At 36.8% G+C, this 15,474-nt stretch overlaps 1 protein-coding gene across 5 annotated transcripts in view; it reads left to right on the top strand.

Moving 5' to 3' along the window:
* Nucleotides 1-15,474, top strand: part of CENPE (centromere protein E) — a 68,241-nt gene that overhangs the window by 33,171 nt on the left and 19,596 nt on the right. For 4 of the 5 annotated variants that reach the window (XM_045537336.1, XM_045537339.1, XM_045537337.1 and 1 more), the window contains 11 exons: nucleotides 309-467; nucleotides 1,957-2,247; nucleotides 2,364-2,522; nucleotides 4,147-4,434; nucleotides 4,996-5,154; nucleotides 5,332-5,613; nucleotides 6,188-6,346; nucleotides 8,858-8,962; nucleotides 10,890-11,108; nucleotides 13,283-13,477; nucleotides 14,308-14,511. In XM_045537336.1, the coding sequence (XP_045393292.1) occupies nucleotides 309-467; nucleotides 1,957-2,247; nucleotides 2,364-2,522; nucleotides 4,147-4,434; nucleotides 4,996-5,154; nucleotides 5,332-5,613; nucleotides 6,188-6,346; nucleotides 8,858-8,962; nucleotides 10,890-11,108; nucleotides 13,283-13,477; nucleotides 14,308-14,511 (2,220 nt within the window). The remainder of the gene's footprint in view (nucleotides 1-308; nucleotides 468-1,956; nucleotides 2,248-2,363; nucleotides 2,523-4,146; nucleotides 4,435-4,995; nucleotides 5,155-5,331; nucleotides 5,614-6,187; nucleotides 6,347-8,857; nucleotides 8,963-10,889; nucleotides 11,109-13,282; nucleotides 13,478-14,307; nucleotides 14,512-15,474) is intronic. The other variant, XM_045537338.1, reaches the window with a different exon arrangement.

The following is a 15,474-nucleotide window of genomic DNA, read 5'->3' as shown; positions in this document are numbered from 1 at the left end:
AGTCGATGATAGTTTGGCAAAAGTCTTCTTTAGCTTACAGGTAGAAGTGAGCTAAGCTCTTGTGATAGAATGCAGAATCCAGTTCTAATTCTCACAATAGGAATGTAAATTGAACAATAAAGAAACAATATATAAAACATACTCTTAACATCTATATGATTAAGGACTCACTTTCTTTTTTGAATTAGTCTTTTCCTAAATAGTTTGCCCTGATGTCTTCATTTGTAGGCTGAGGTAAATGCTGATTTTTACCTGATTTCATAAATATAAGTTAATATTTTAATATCAACTTTTTTTTTTAATTCTAGACCATTGAAAACCAAGAAGAATTAAGAATTCTTGGAGACGAACTTAAAAAGCAACAAGAGATAGTTGCTCAAGAAAAGAGCCATACCATAAAGAAAGAAGAAGAGCTTTCTAGGACCTGTGAGAGACTGGCAGAAGTTGAAGAAAAGCTAAAGGAAAAGGTGAATTTTTGAAATTGTCTTCCTGGCCATTTTTCCTGATTAAACTTTTTTTTGGTACTGTATTTTGATTCCCATAGACCTAAATCCAGAAATAACATGTACCTCCCAAATGACCAGATCTTAATGCTAATATTTTAGACATTTTCAACTTGTACTGAGATCTACATTAACCTACTTTGTAAGGATTATATTATTCTAGAGTCTTTAGGTGAGAGATGGCCCGTGTCATTTAAAGAAATCATATATATTCATTCATCAGATATATATTGAGCACTACCATGGACCAGGCACTGAGATGCATTAGACAACAAAACAAATATCCTCTCCTTATAAAGATATATTAGTCATTCTCTAAAATGTAAGATTATGACTATCACCATGTCTTTGTCTTGCAGTTTCCTGAATCATTTATTTTATAGAAGTAAAGTGCTGTTGTAATCTTTGCCTAAGAGCTAAGACCCCTGTAACAACCTGGGCATTTTAGCCCGGGCGATTCTAAAATGCACCCACAAAGATATTTCTAGAGAAGCTGAGGGCAGTGCCACATGTATGATAGATAATATATTGTGGTCTCTGTTGTTCTCCTGTCAAGTGTTTTTTCCTAATAAGTGTTTTCTTTCAATTCTGATCCGTCTCACCATTTCACCTAATTGAGTTTACTAAAACCTTATGTCTATTTCATGCTTCTGCTAAAGAAGCAAAATCAATAGCCTGTGAAGGTCAATGTCTCAGTATTTGGGGGGTCACCCCTCATAAGCATTTTATTAGACATGAAAGTAAATCATCCAAAAAGTTTTTAAGAGAGTGAGGAATTAGTTATTTGATAGCTATATATGTACATTTCATTAGTCTCTTTGCTTTTTTACTTTATCTCATTTTCCCCTTACCTCCTTAATGAACCTGTATCAGTGTCCTAGGGCTGCCATATCCAACTGCCGTAAAATTGGCAGCTTACAACAACAGAACTTTGTCCTGTCACAGCTCTAGAAACTGGAAGTCCCGAATTGAAGTGTCAGCGGTGCCATGTTCCTTCTGAAGGCCCTAGGGAAGGCTCCTTGCCCCTCCTCGCTTGCGGCGCCTCCCAGCCCCCGTGGCGTTCCCTGGCTTGTTACTGCACCCTCCAGCCCCGCCTCCATCTTCACAGACCTTCTGTAATCTGGGTCTTCATGTGTCCTTTTCTGTCTCCTGCAAGTACGCTCTCATTGGATTGAGAGACTACTCAGTAGGGTCTCTTCTTAATCATAATCTAATTGCATCTGCAAAGGCCCTATTTCCAAATAAATTCATATTCTGAGGTTTTAGGTAGACATGAATTTGGGTGGGACACTATTCAGCCCACTACAGACACGTATGCCTGGAAGATTCGTTTACTTTTAGTGCTACTTGTCTGTTTCCTGTGGGGAGGGGAGGCAGGGCTATTAATGATTTTACATAAGAATCTTGAGAGAATGCAGGCAAAATGGTAATTATAAAAATTGTACATCTTAAGAGCCAGCAACTCCAAGAAAAACAGCAAGAACTTCTTAGTGTACAGGAAGAGATGAGTGAGAAGCAGGAAAAGGTGAATGAAATGGAGAATTTAAAGAATGAGTTAAAGAATCACGAATTAACAATGGAACATATGGAAATGGAACGACTGAAGTTGGCTCAGAAACTTCATGAAAATTATGAGGAAATGAAATCTATAACCAAAGAAAGAAATGATCTGAAGGAATTACAGGAATCATTTGAAACAGAGAGGGACCAACTTAAAGGATATATAAGAGAAATTGAAGCTGCAGTAAGTTATACCCTTTTCCTTCATCTGTTAAAATGTTTCTTTCAAAAACTGAGCAAAGGGGGAGGCAATGTTGGGATAATGTTGTTGTATTTCTGAAATTTCACTTGCTAATTAAGGGCCTACAAACAAAAGAAGAACTAAAAATTGCTCATATGCATCTAAAAGAACACCAAGAAACTATTGATGAACTAAGAAGAAGCATTTCTGAGAAGACAGCTCAAATAATAAGTATTCAGCAGGACTTGGAAAAATCCAAAACCGAATTACAAGAAAAGGTATGTCTTTTCTTCCTCTCATCCTTTGACACTTCTTTCCTTCCTTTCTCCTTAAAGAAAAGATAAGCAGTAAGTAGTGGCTAAGTTATAGTTCATTCATTTATTTGGTAAGGATTTGTTGAGTGTCTAATGTGTCAGGCATAGTCCTAGGTTATGGAAATACAATGGTAACAAGGTGGACAAAATCCCTGTGATCCATTTGTGGTGGAAGAAAATAGCTGATAAATAAGCAGGCGAATATACAAGATAACATCAGGTAATGGTAAATGCTATGGAGAAGTGAAACATTGAGATAACTGGGCCGACGTGTTAAACGCCTACTCTGTGCCCAACATTGAGACTATGGATATAAATAAGGCGTAGTTCTGTGCCCCTGATATAGGCATATAGAAAATCCCTCAAGTCCAATATGGTAAATACAGAAATATGATAATGCAAAATTACATGGTACCACTAATGACCATGGGAAGGGGAATAAATCTGTACACACAGAAAAATTGAAAAGTAGCATGGGGACCCATTTGAAAATGGGAACCATATATTGATTGGAATACAGCCTGCTTAACTATGATTTTGCTCTTGTAGCATTTGGAAACTAGTATAGAAATAAGGGTGCAACTGACTGAATCAACAGTTTGTTGGTAAAGCGTAAGGATTGGTTCACTTCTGGTCTAAGCTGGAAAGAAAATTATGATAGAAAATGCCTAGCAGAAAAGTCATGAATAGCTTTAGTTGGAAATGAGAGAAAATAACTAGGAGTTGTGACCCAAGGTAGGCTCTGAGGGTTCAAGATCACTTTCATTGTTGTAGAAAGTATCCTGATCTTTTCCCTTCAAAAAATTATGATATTAATAGTGACCTTCAAACAGTAACCTTGATTTTATCAATATCATAAGATCCCAGAGCTTCATGAGGAGCAGGAGCTATTTCCCAATGTGAGAGTAGGCAGCTTGTCTCAGGAAACAATAAATGAATTGGAGTTATTAAAAGAACAGTCCACAACCAAGGACTCAACAACACTGGTAAGCATAGAAACAGAAAGGCTCAGGTTGACTGAGAAACTTCAAGAAAGTCAAGAAGAAATAAAAATTATGATTAAGGAAAGAGATGAGCTGAAAAGGGTGCTGGAGGCCCTTCAGGTGGAGACAGACCAACTGTGAAGGGAAACATTAAAGCCAGTATAGCTAGAGTAAGTTTCTCTCTTCTAATGTTTTTTGGGCATAAAAATAATGTTAAGGTGACAATGATGTTCACTATTAGGTTTTATTAATTTTCCTCTAATCATAAAGGGACTGGAAACAAAAGAGGAACTAAGAACTGCTTACATTCATCTGAATGAGTACAAAGAAACTGTTAGTAGAGGGAATATTTCAGAGAGGACAGCTCAAGTAGCAAATATTCATTGGGATTTAGGAAATTCAGATGTTGGATTAAAGGAAAAAGTAGGATTTGTTTTGTTAATTTGGAAAATGACATCTGATTATTGTGTTATTTGTATCCCTTTATGAAAGAAAACAGAACATACGTTAGATTACAATGTGGAGATGATTGCCTTAATTTAGGAATAATTCTGTTTTCCTAAAAGACTCTGCTTGTATCCTAACTGATTTTATGATTTTCTCAGATACAAGAACTTCAGGAAAAAGAAGATCAATTTCTTAAGATGAAAGCTGTCAAGGAAGCTCAAGAAGAAACTCATGAAATGGAACACTTGAAGGAGCAATTTGAGGCCCAGAAGTTAACTCTGGAAAATACAAAAATGGAGAATGTTAAATTGACTCAGAGACTCCATGAAAACCTGGAAGAAATGAAATCTATAACAAAAGAAAGAGATGACCTTAGGAGTATGGAGGAGACTCTCAAAGTAGAGAGAGACCAGCTCAAGGAAAAGCTAAGAGAAACCATAATTCTAGTGAGTTACCATCTCCTACCACCCCTCAGTAGCTAAGACCTTGTGTCCTAAAAGAACAATTGGCCGTAGCGTTAGTGGGAGTGTAAAATAGGTCCAATCTTGGGGAAGATTGGAGTGAGTATATTTGGTAATACCTTCCACATTTTTCAATAAGTTTATTCATTGACCCAAAAAGTTCAATCGTGGCTATTCATCCTGCACACATTTGCATAAGTATTCAAAGATATTTGTAGAATATTTATTACAGCAAGTTGCAATAATGACATAAAGCAAACAAAGAATGGGAAAGCTTCTAACCGTCCATTGGTAGGGGACTGGATGAATAGATGCAGCACATTCGCATCATGGAATACTACACCACAGATAAAGAGTGTTGTGTAGGGGTGGAGTGCTGATTTGGAAGTGTCCTATTAGGGAAAGGGGTAAGTTGCAGAGTAGTGTGGGTGAGGACTGGGAGGCCTCAGAAGGGGGTAGGAAGATGTTTACTTCCTACCCTAGATCTTTCTATACTATGAATTATTTTACTCTTAGTGTATTATTTTTCTTTCTCTAATAATAAAGGACCTAGAAAAACAAGAAGAACTAAAAATTGCTCACAGACATGTGAAAGGGCACCAAGAAACTATTGATAAACTCAGAGGGATTGTGTCACAGAAAACAGATGAAATATCAAATATGCAAATACAGTTAGAAAACTCTGATGCTGCCTTAAAAGCACAGGTATTTATTTTTAAGTTGTTACTGAGTAACAGAGTTTGAATCAGATATTTTGTGTAATGAAACAAGATATGAATTAGCTGAAAACTGAAGGCAAGTGAAGACTTGCCTATTCAGAGACTGTTATTTAGATTTTTATGTATATCTTGATATTCAAATCTATTGTATCATTATCTCAAGATCCAAGAACTTCAGGAGAAAGAACATCAACTTCTTAAAGGAAAAAATGATCTTGAGGAAGCTATGTATCAAACAGAGCAACTGAAGAAACAATTAGAGGCCCAGAGTTCAACTCTGGAAAGTATTAAAATGGAGAAATTAAGGTTGACTCAGAAACTTCATGAAAACCTTGAGGAAATAGGATTTGTTACTAAGGAAAATAATAGCCTAAGAAGAGCAGAGGAAACTCTCAAAATGGAGCGAGACCAACTTAGGGAAAGCCTTAGAGAAACAGAAGCTAAAGTAAGTTATACTCATTCCTCTTCCTAGCAAGTAAATGTATTGTTTCTCAAAGCAATGAACCCTTCTTTGAAACGAGCAGTATAGTTGGCAAGAGTGAAATGGTATAACCTTTAAGTGCATAATTTGGTATTGTTCTTGAAAATTTTAAAATAGCATTTTCTTTATGGACTTTATCATACATATATATTGACTCAATGTTAAATGAATATGTGTATATATGTGTGTATATGTATATTTACCACAAGGTTATTCATCGTAGTAGTTTGTAATGGGAAATAATTTAAATGTTCCTTAGAAGGAAACTGAGTAAGTGTGAGCAATAAGTCAAAATAGTATGCAACACTTAAAAAAAATATTATGTGTGTAATGTGTTTGCTTCATGGAAAGCAGGAGAAGATTATGGGGAGATGAGAACAAGGGAAGAAGGAAGCCTACAACTTTCTAAAAACAACAAAAGTGTAGAGTAAAAGTGCTATTATTTTTACTAAGAAAATGTATCACTTTATAAAAAAAAGTACTAGTTCAGTTAACATTAAGATATGTCATTGTTCTTAAAATTTCTCTAATGATAAAGGATCTGAAAAAACAAGAGGAACTAAGAATTGCTTACGTGCATCTGAAAGAGCACCAGGAAACTATCGATAAACTCAGGGGAATTGTTTCTGAGAAGACAGATGAAATATCAAATATGCAAATAGATTTAGAAAATTCAAATGCTAAATTACGAGAAAAGGTATTTTTGTGGGGGTTTGTTTGATTGGATGTCTGATTTACCTGTGCCTAAAATTTGGGGGATGTGAAATGGTTCAACCACTTAGGAAAACAGTATAACAGTATTTACTAATGCTGAACATAGCCAGCCTTAAAGCCTAGCATTTTGACTCCTTGGGGATGTTCCCAACAGAAGAGTGTATACTTCCACGAAAAGACATGTACAGGAATATTCATACCAGCTTTATTCAAAAATAGGCATTTGAATTGTTTCCAGTTGTTTGCTATCAGTAAGAGAATGGATACATATATTGTGATATATAAGGTCAAAAGCAGGCAAAACTAATCTAGGATGATAAAGGTCAGAACAGTGGCTCCCTCTAAGAAGGGAAACCTTATGAAGTACTGGAAATATTCTGTTTTAATCTGGGTTGTAGTTACACAGCCGTATAACGTGTCACAAATAATTGAGTTATATACCTAAGATTAATGCACTTAATGTATATTGTACTTCAAAAGAAAATTAAATTCTATGGAATTATGCAGGGTATCAGTGACAGTAACATAGGTAGACTTTTTTTTTTTTTTTTTTTTTTTGAGACAGAGTCTCACTCTGTTGCCCAGGCTAGAGTGCCGTGGCATCAGCCTAGCTCACAGCAACCTCAAACTCCTGGGCTCAAGCGATCCTCCCGCCTTAGCCTCCCGAGTAGCTGGGACTACAGGCATGCACCACCATGCCTGGCTAATTTTTTCTATGTATATTTTTAGCTGTCCATATAATTTCTTTCTATTTTTTTAGTAGAGATGGGGTCTCACTCTTGCTCAGGCTGGTCTCGAACTCCTGAGCTCAAATGATTGACCGCCTCAGCCTCCCAGAGTGCTAGGATTGTAGGTGTGAGCCACTGCACCCAGCCAAAGAACCAAGCTTTTTTGAAAAGGATAACAATATTTTTTTTTCTGGAAACCTCTATGAACAGTAAAGGGTAGTGGGAAAACTATTACTATAACTTTCACACAAATAGTAAACAGTTTTAAATGAAGTCAAATTTTTTTTTAGAAAATACCATTTAATTCATTATTTTTAAGAAAAGATTTGCTAAAGCAACTATTTTCCTTAATATAATTTTTTAAATCTTTTTTAAACCAAGAAATAGCATTATTCTAAATGAAGAAATATTTGAAGGATTAGATTTGTAAAAGAGCAAATAATCTCATTTCTCTACACTACATGATATAGTTCTAGAGATGGGCTCTTTTTGGTGAAGTTAAAAGGGAAAAAGACAAGATAAATACAAAAAAGAGAAGTTTTTCTGGTATGACTATTGATAAATATTCAGAATCTCATATATATATTTATGAGAATATTTATGAAAAAATATATATATATATTTTTTAAGACAAAGTCTTGCTCTGTTGCCCAGGATAGAGTGATAGAGTGCCAGGGGCATGGTCATAGTTCACTGTAACCTTGAACTTCTGGGCTCGAGCAATGCTCCTGCCTCAGCCTCCTAAATAGCTAGGACTACAGTTGTGTGCCACCACTCCCAGCTAATTTTTCTTATTTTTTGTAAAGACAAGGTCTCACCAAAGTGAGCCACTGCACCCAGCCCAAAATTATGTAGTCTTTTTTTTTTTTTTTTTTTTTGTAGAGACAAGATCTCTCTATGTTGCCCAGGCCTAAACTGGTCTCAAACTCCTGGCCTCAAATGATCCTGCTGTCTTGCTTGACCTCCCAGAGTGCCAGAAACATATATTTTTTAAAAACTTGATTGAATCCTCTAAAAAGTAACAGAAAGTTCAAGTAAATAAGTTGTATGAAATAAGTCTGTAAAACTGCTTTTCATTTTCAATCAATAGTAAAGTAGAAAACAATTTCATTTGCTATCTGAGCAGAAACACTAGACATTTGTGTTTCCTAACTAAATTTATATAGAGATTTAATTCATTCAACAAATATTTATTGAACAGTCATTCTCCTATATACTCTAGTGAACAAGATAAAACAAGTGGGAGAAAGTGTTTTGTTTTGTACTTTTTAATCAGAAATGCAAAACATAAACAGGTTATGAGCTTTCTGTTCCCAGGTGCTGGGAAGAATATATGACTAGGGCTTGGAACACTGGACAGTACAGGTAGCTTTGCTAGTGTTTTTGGTTGGTGGCAATAAAGTGCTTTAGGATGAAAGTTAGTGCCCCCTGTCGAAACTACAAATGAATAATGGAGAGATTTGGAAAAGTCGGAAATAAATCTAAAACCTTATTTTACAGCCATGAAGAATAAATCTTATCTCCAAAAAGTACATGATTCTCCCACTTTTTCTTCCCCCAATGAGTTGAGGTCACTCAGTATCAGATTTAGTGATACGGTTATTCATTTTCAGATCATTTTAACATTGCTTTTGAGTTATAAGTGAAATATTTAATTCTATTGAAAGTTAATGTAAAAAAGTGATAAAAAAGTATGTAATTAATTAGACATTATGTGAGAATGTAATTACAGCTGAAGTCCTGTTTATTTCTTTGTACCAAAATAGAACCATCAGAACCATGAAGAGGTAGTAACATATGAAAAAAGGTTACTAAGCGATGGACAGCAGCACCTTACAGAAAGCCTGAGGGAAAAGTGCTTTAGGATAAAAGTAAGTGCTCCCTGTTAAAACTTTAAGGATTCCTAAAAAGGATTCAGAGGGATCTCTGTGGAATGAATAGTTGGTGCTCAGTGATTTTCTAAAGGTTCTAATCTAGTACAGGTATGTATGCGTGTGCATATATACATACATACACAAACAATAGCGGTTTGTGATGTAAGGCCTCTCTGGAAAGGTGACATTTGAGCAAATACCTGAAAGAGGTGACACCAGGTCAAGCCATACAGGTATCTAGGAGAAGAGCATTCTAGGCAGAGGGACCACCAAGTACAAATCTCCTAAGGTAGAAGCCTGCGTGGTGGATTGAAGGAACGTGAAGAAGGAGAGAAGGTAATAAGAAATACGGTCAGCAAGTTAACAGGGAGGAGGCAGGCTGCGGGACATTAAAAGGACTTTGGATTTTATTCAGAGTAAGATGGAGATCCATTGGAGGGTTTTGACTACAAGAGAGACATATGTGACTTACATTTTAAAGGGATAACTCCTACTGTTGTATTGAAAATGGACAGAGTGGAAGCAGGAAGAGCACTTCAAAGACTAATTTCAATAATCCAGGCAGAGGTGATCGTGCTTTTGCCCAGAGAAGGAGCAGTGGAAGGTAGTGGGAAGTATTTAGATTCTGAAGATAAAGCCAACAGGATTTGCCGTCACCCCTATCAGAATGGAAGATCACGAAGGACTTTTTGTAGAGTTTATGGTTCTATCATTTAGCACAGTCCTGACAGAAGTCAGTGCTCACTGTGCCGCTGCGTACCATGACATGGTTCGTCCCAGAGCAGGAGTAGGGATCCGCTCTCCAGCATCACAGAGTAAGGAACACGGAGCTTTTCTTAAATTGTGAAAAACAGGGTCATCACTGTGAGAAGCCCCCTGTTCTACTTTTCACACCCTGATTGAAACATGTCACTGATGACATGATTGCAGCAACTTGAACATGCTCCTCCACCTGTGCTCTGACCAGTGTGTCACCTTCCTGGCCCCTAGTCTTTGGGGTTTGTGGGCCCAGGTTTATTACATGTCTACCACATGCCAGGTCGCATGCTGGGTGCCTTACCTCAGGAGATAGGCTTTATCGCTCCATTTATACACAAGGAAACTAGGGCTCAGAAAGGAGATTTAGCAGTTGCCCAAGTTTACACAGCTAATAAATTGGTAGAATAATTGGAAACCAAGTCTAAGATTAAAACTTGGGTATAGAAACATTTTTACAAACGTAATTTTATTTCCCTCAAGCTTAATGTCTGTATCTTTTTATAGAGTACATAGATACATAGATGGGGTTAATGTTTTACTTAATTCCCTGGAAAACTTTGTGGCAGTTATTGTAGTTGTGCTGTTGTTGATGGAAATGGCTCAGAAACTTCCCCAGTTAAGAAGTGCCAGAGCTAGAACCTGAACTCTAGCACTGATAGAGGGCTAGAAAGCAGATTCTAGGCAGATAATAGAAACATGTGAAGTGGCTATACCAAGCTGGCAGACAGGCAGTTTGGTTCTCTTGTTTTAGCTGCTAATTCACACTGCCTACTATAAACATAAGCCAGCATTCAGCTTTGAGCTACAATGTGTACTAGATTGAATTCACTCAAATTTCTCATCTGACTTTGTCAATGTTCATTTAAAGACTAAAAGAAAAAGCATCAAAATGATAAGAATGTTTGTTCCTGGTTTTCTTTGTAATGTTTAAAATTTTTTAAATTTCCACAATAATGGTATATTATTTCTTTAATCCAAAATCAAAAATAACAATTTCCTTTTGGTTTTAAGCATAAAGGTCTTAATTTATTTCTGGTCTACAGAACATGTAAAAACGTAAGTTTTACTTACTGTTAAATTTTAACAGGAAAATTGTAAAAAACAATTTTACTTACTGCTAAATTTGAATGCATTGTTAAGTTGAATGAATTCTAATTTCCTTTAGGAGCTCCTGAAGAGATACTCAGAGATGAATAATCACTATGAGTGCTTAAATGGATTGTCTCTTGACTTGGAGACAGAAATTGAAACCCAAAAAGAGCTTTCAATTAGAGTAAAAGCAAACCTCTCACTTCCGGATTCGCAAATCAAACAGATTCAAAAACTTCTTACTGCAAATCAGAGATGTTCCATGGAATTTCATAGAATCGTGAAGAAATTTAAGGTACTGCCTTTTTTAGTAATATCTTTATAGATATAGCTATAAATTTCAGTTACAAACTTCAGTGTATTTAAGTCCTGCTATGGGTGCTGGCATATTTGCTATTTTATGTACTTACTACCAAATTAAATATTACACAGGTCTGTGAATACTACGTGCAAGATCTGCAGTGTTCCTAATACTTGTTCATTCAACAAGCCCTGAGCTCTGCCTATGGGTCTAGACACTGCCAGGGTGCTCAGGAGGCAGATGTGAACAACATCTCAAAGATCTCAGTCCAGCTTGGAGTTCATTTTGTAGATGATAGGGAGTCATTGGACGGTTATTTTGAGTGGCGGCAGTAACAGGATCAGACAACCATTGAGGTACTTCAGTGCAGAATAAAGAAGAAGTGAATTTGAGGAGGGATATTATCCTCCTAGTGGCAGAAAGAAGAGACAAGAGGCAGTTACAATAGTCCAGATGAGGTACTATGTGTGACTATACTACTAGGGAAGGTTTCCTAGGGCTGGAGAAGACAAAAGGGATTAAAGCAATATTTAGCAGCTTAAAATGGTAGGTCCACATGATAGATGGTGGTGGTAAGGGAGAACAATTTAGATGGAGTCTCAGGTTTGGGCTCAGTCAGGTTTGTGAACAGTGGTATCATTAAATGAGATAAAAAAGGAAGAGAATCTTGGTAGGTGAGGCAAGAGAGACCAGGTGATTAGATTCAGATATTTTGAGGTTGAAACCTTATAATAGAATATCCAAGAAGAAAAACCAAGTAGGCATTTAGTTGTGATTTTGAGGTTTGGCAGGAGAAAAGTCGGGGCTAAGATTTGAGATTCATCAGCAATACAGGTGAATAGATAATAGAAGTGTGAGGTAAGATCATGCAGAAAGCATTTGAAGAATAAGAGCCTTGGGCTAAGAAGAGAACTCTGGAAAAGATAAATGTCTAAGAGGCAGTAGCAGAAAAGGGAGCAATACATGGGTTCAAGGTTGGAAAAGTCAATGAGATAGGAGAGAACCGAGTAAAAGTGGTATTGCTTTAGTCAGTGGAGAAGAGTATAAAAAGTGAAATGGTCAAGACCCAGTGGAGTGGCTCACAGCTGTAATCCTAGCACTCTGAGAGGCTGAGGCAGGAGGATTGCTTGAAGCCAGGAGTTTGAGACCAGCCTGAGCAAGAGCAAGATTGCATCTCTACAAAAAATAGAAAAAATTAGCCGGACATAGTGGTGCACACCTATAGTCCTGGGAGCCATGCACCATACCACCACTTGAGGAAGGAGAATCACTTGAGCCCAGGAGTTTGAGGTTGCAGTGAGCTGTGATAATGCCACTGCTCTCTAGCTTGGGCAACAGAGCAAGATCTGTCCCCCCTCCCCCCCCCAAAAAAAAAAGATGAAATGGTCTAGAGAGACAAAGACTTCAGAGAGCCAGAATATGGACTGGTGATATCCTCTCAATTTGGTGATAATAGAGCTCATTGGTGACCATTGTCAGAACCGTTTTCATTGGGTGGTTAGGGAAGAGGCCAAATTATAAGAGGTTAACAAATGGTGGAAGTTGAGCAATTGGAGAGCAGTTATCTCCCAGGTAGACTGCCCCTCAGGCCCTGATAATGCTTCCTGAAATCCTGGCAATCAGACATCCAGAACTTATTCCTGAGGTCCGCAGATACATATGGCATTCAAGTCATTGTCACCTTGAAGTCAGACACCTAAATATGATTACCAAGGAAGTTTTGAGGTATGTAACATCATCTGTTTCGTTACCCAATCAAGTAGGGCAAGAGAAGATGTTGAAAACGAATCTCAAGTGTCTAACTAGGAAACCTGGGTGATTGGCAATGTAATTAACCAAAAAGAGGGCAATAGAAAAAGGAGGAATCATTATAGGGAAAGGGATCATGTTACATTTTAAACATACTGAATTTGAGGTACTTACAAGACATCCATGAGGTATATCTATTAGGAAGTCAGAAGTATGGAAGTAGAGGTCTGGAAGTTATTCTCCCAAGATGCTGAGAAGAAAAAATTAGGGATAGAGAGAAGTTCCTTACCTGTTCCTCACTTATCAGAGTATATAGATAAATAAGAAATGCCATCCTACCTCATAGTTTCAAGGATTAAGACTTCCTGTAAATGTGATAAAAGTTTCATTTTCCAATTTGTTTAATTTTTTTCTGCCAGTATGTATTAAGCTATATTACAAAGATGAAAGAAGAACAACATGAATCCATCAATAAATTGGAAATGGATTTTATTGGTGAAGTGGAAAAGCAAAACAAATTGCTAATTAAAATACAGCACCTTCAAGATTGTGATGTACCATGCAAGGAATTCAGGGACCTCAAGTTGAACCAGAATATGGATCTACATATTGAGGTATAATTTATTTTAAATGGATTTAATTAGACTTTAAGTCATTTTAACAAGTAGAAAGGGGTCTTCTCATGTGCCTAGAGCCATTTTTATTTAACATAAGTTAAAGATAGGGTTGCAGAGTGACAACTGGCCAGACTTAAAGGCTGCCAAGTAATGGACTAGCCTCCCTACTGACCTCCGTAGACAGAGAAAAACAGATTTAATGTTAGCAAGTGGGAATTCATGGAACCTCAGAATAAGTTTCCAAAATGCCTTCTAAAACTTCTTTCATCTGTGCTAGGAGTCAGAAACTTTTTATTGCAACAACTCCACGTGGAGTGTGTTGCTTTAACCCCAAAATGTGAGGCTGGCATCCAGCTCCCAGCATGCATGTTGTATGTAAAAAGCTACATTCAGAAGCACTTCATGAAGCTGGGCATGGTGGCGTGCACTATAATTCCAGCTCCTCTAGAGGCTAAAGTGGGAGGATCACTTGAGCCCAGGAGTTCAAGACCAGCGCGGGCAACATAGGGAGACTCAGGAAAAAAAAAAGCAGCACTTCATGTATTATGATAATGAACCGTAGATTTATCATTTTGACAGGTTCTAATTCTAACGGGTAGAATCTGTTACATTACCTATACTGCCAAAATTTTATTACACAAATAACTAGAATAAAGTTTTAAATTAGAGTTATATTTCTTAGTTTACTTTAAGACATTAAGAATAAAAGGCCAGTAGATACTTTTCCTTTTTTTATGATATTTGTATCATATATGATAAAATTTATATCATATTTGGATAAAAACTTTCCTAATGTTCAGGCCCTTCAATGCTTATTCTTCACTTAGGAAATTCTTAAAGATTTCTCAGAAAGTGACTTCCCCAGCCTAAAGACTAAATTTCAACAAGTTTTAAGTAACAGGAAAGAAATGACGCAGTTTTTGGAAGAGTGGTTGAATACTCATTTTGATATAGAAAAGTTTAAAAATTGCATCCAGAAAGAAAACGATAGAATTTGTCAAGTGAATTACTTCTTTAACAACAAAATAATTGTAAGTATTAATTTTTATTATACCACCACATTCTTGTTATTTGCTTTAATTTTTTTACCTCCTTAAAGGGGTTTAGAGCAACTTAAAGTATTTTTTTAAAATTTATTTGTATATGCTTTATAAAAATTGGTTTTGTAAAACACGTTCTTCCTCTAATGTATTATGGTTCCTTAAGATAATTAAATATATCAATTTATGCTGATAAAGGTAACAAAATATCGATGTGTAATATTCAGTTTCCACTTGTGGAATCTTGAATCCTCTTACTGTTCTCTGTCCCATCTCCTCACAGCTTTTGTAAGAATTGAGCCTTTTCCCCGAGTAGCCTCAGAGATGGTGAGACATGAATCCACTTCAGGGCTTTGGGCAGCAGCTGCAGTAAAGCCATAGCCAAGCCTGGCCAGCTACATTAGTAGGGCCCCATGTGCTAATGCTTGAACTTTGAGGTTCAAAAATGTAGTTTGTTTTTTATTAATAAACTTTATTTTTCAAGAGCAGTTTTCAGTTCACAGCAAAATTGAGCAGCAAGTACAGAGAATGCTCAGATACCTCATCTCCACAAGCACACAGTCTCTCCCACTGTCGTCATCCCATCCCAGAGTGGAATATTGGCACAACTGATGAACCTACATTGATATCTCATTATCACCCAAAGTCCATAGTTTACATTAGAGTTCACACTTGGTGTGATACATTCTGTGAGTTTTGACAAATGTATAATGACATGTATCCGTTTTTACAGTTATCATACAGAATAGTTTCACTGCCCTAAAAATCCCTTGTGGGCTCTGCCCATACTCATCACTCTCTTCTCCAACCCCTGGCGAGTGCTAATCTTTTTACTGTGTCCATAGTGTTGCCTTTTCCAGAATGTCGTATGTTGGAGTCATACAGTATTTAGCCTTCTCAGATTGGCTTCCTTCACCTAGTAGTAATGTATTTAAGTTTCCTCCATGCCTTTTC

The sequence above is a fragment of the Lemur catta genome, chromosome 26 (assembly GCF_020740605.2).
Source record: "Lemur catta isolate mLemCat1 chromosome 26, mLemCat1.pri, whole genome shotgun sequence".
Classification (NCBI taxonomy): Eukaryota; Metazoa; Chordata; class Mammalia; order Primates; family Lemuridae; genus Lemur; species Lemur catta.
The sequence above is the reverse complement of the archived record's forward strand: the minus strand, read 5'-3'. Positions and strand labels throughout refer to the sequence as shown.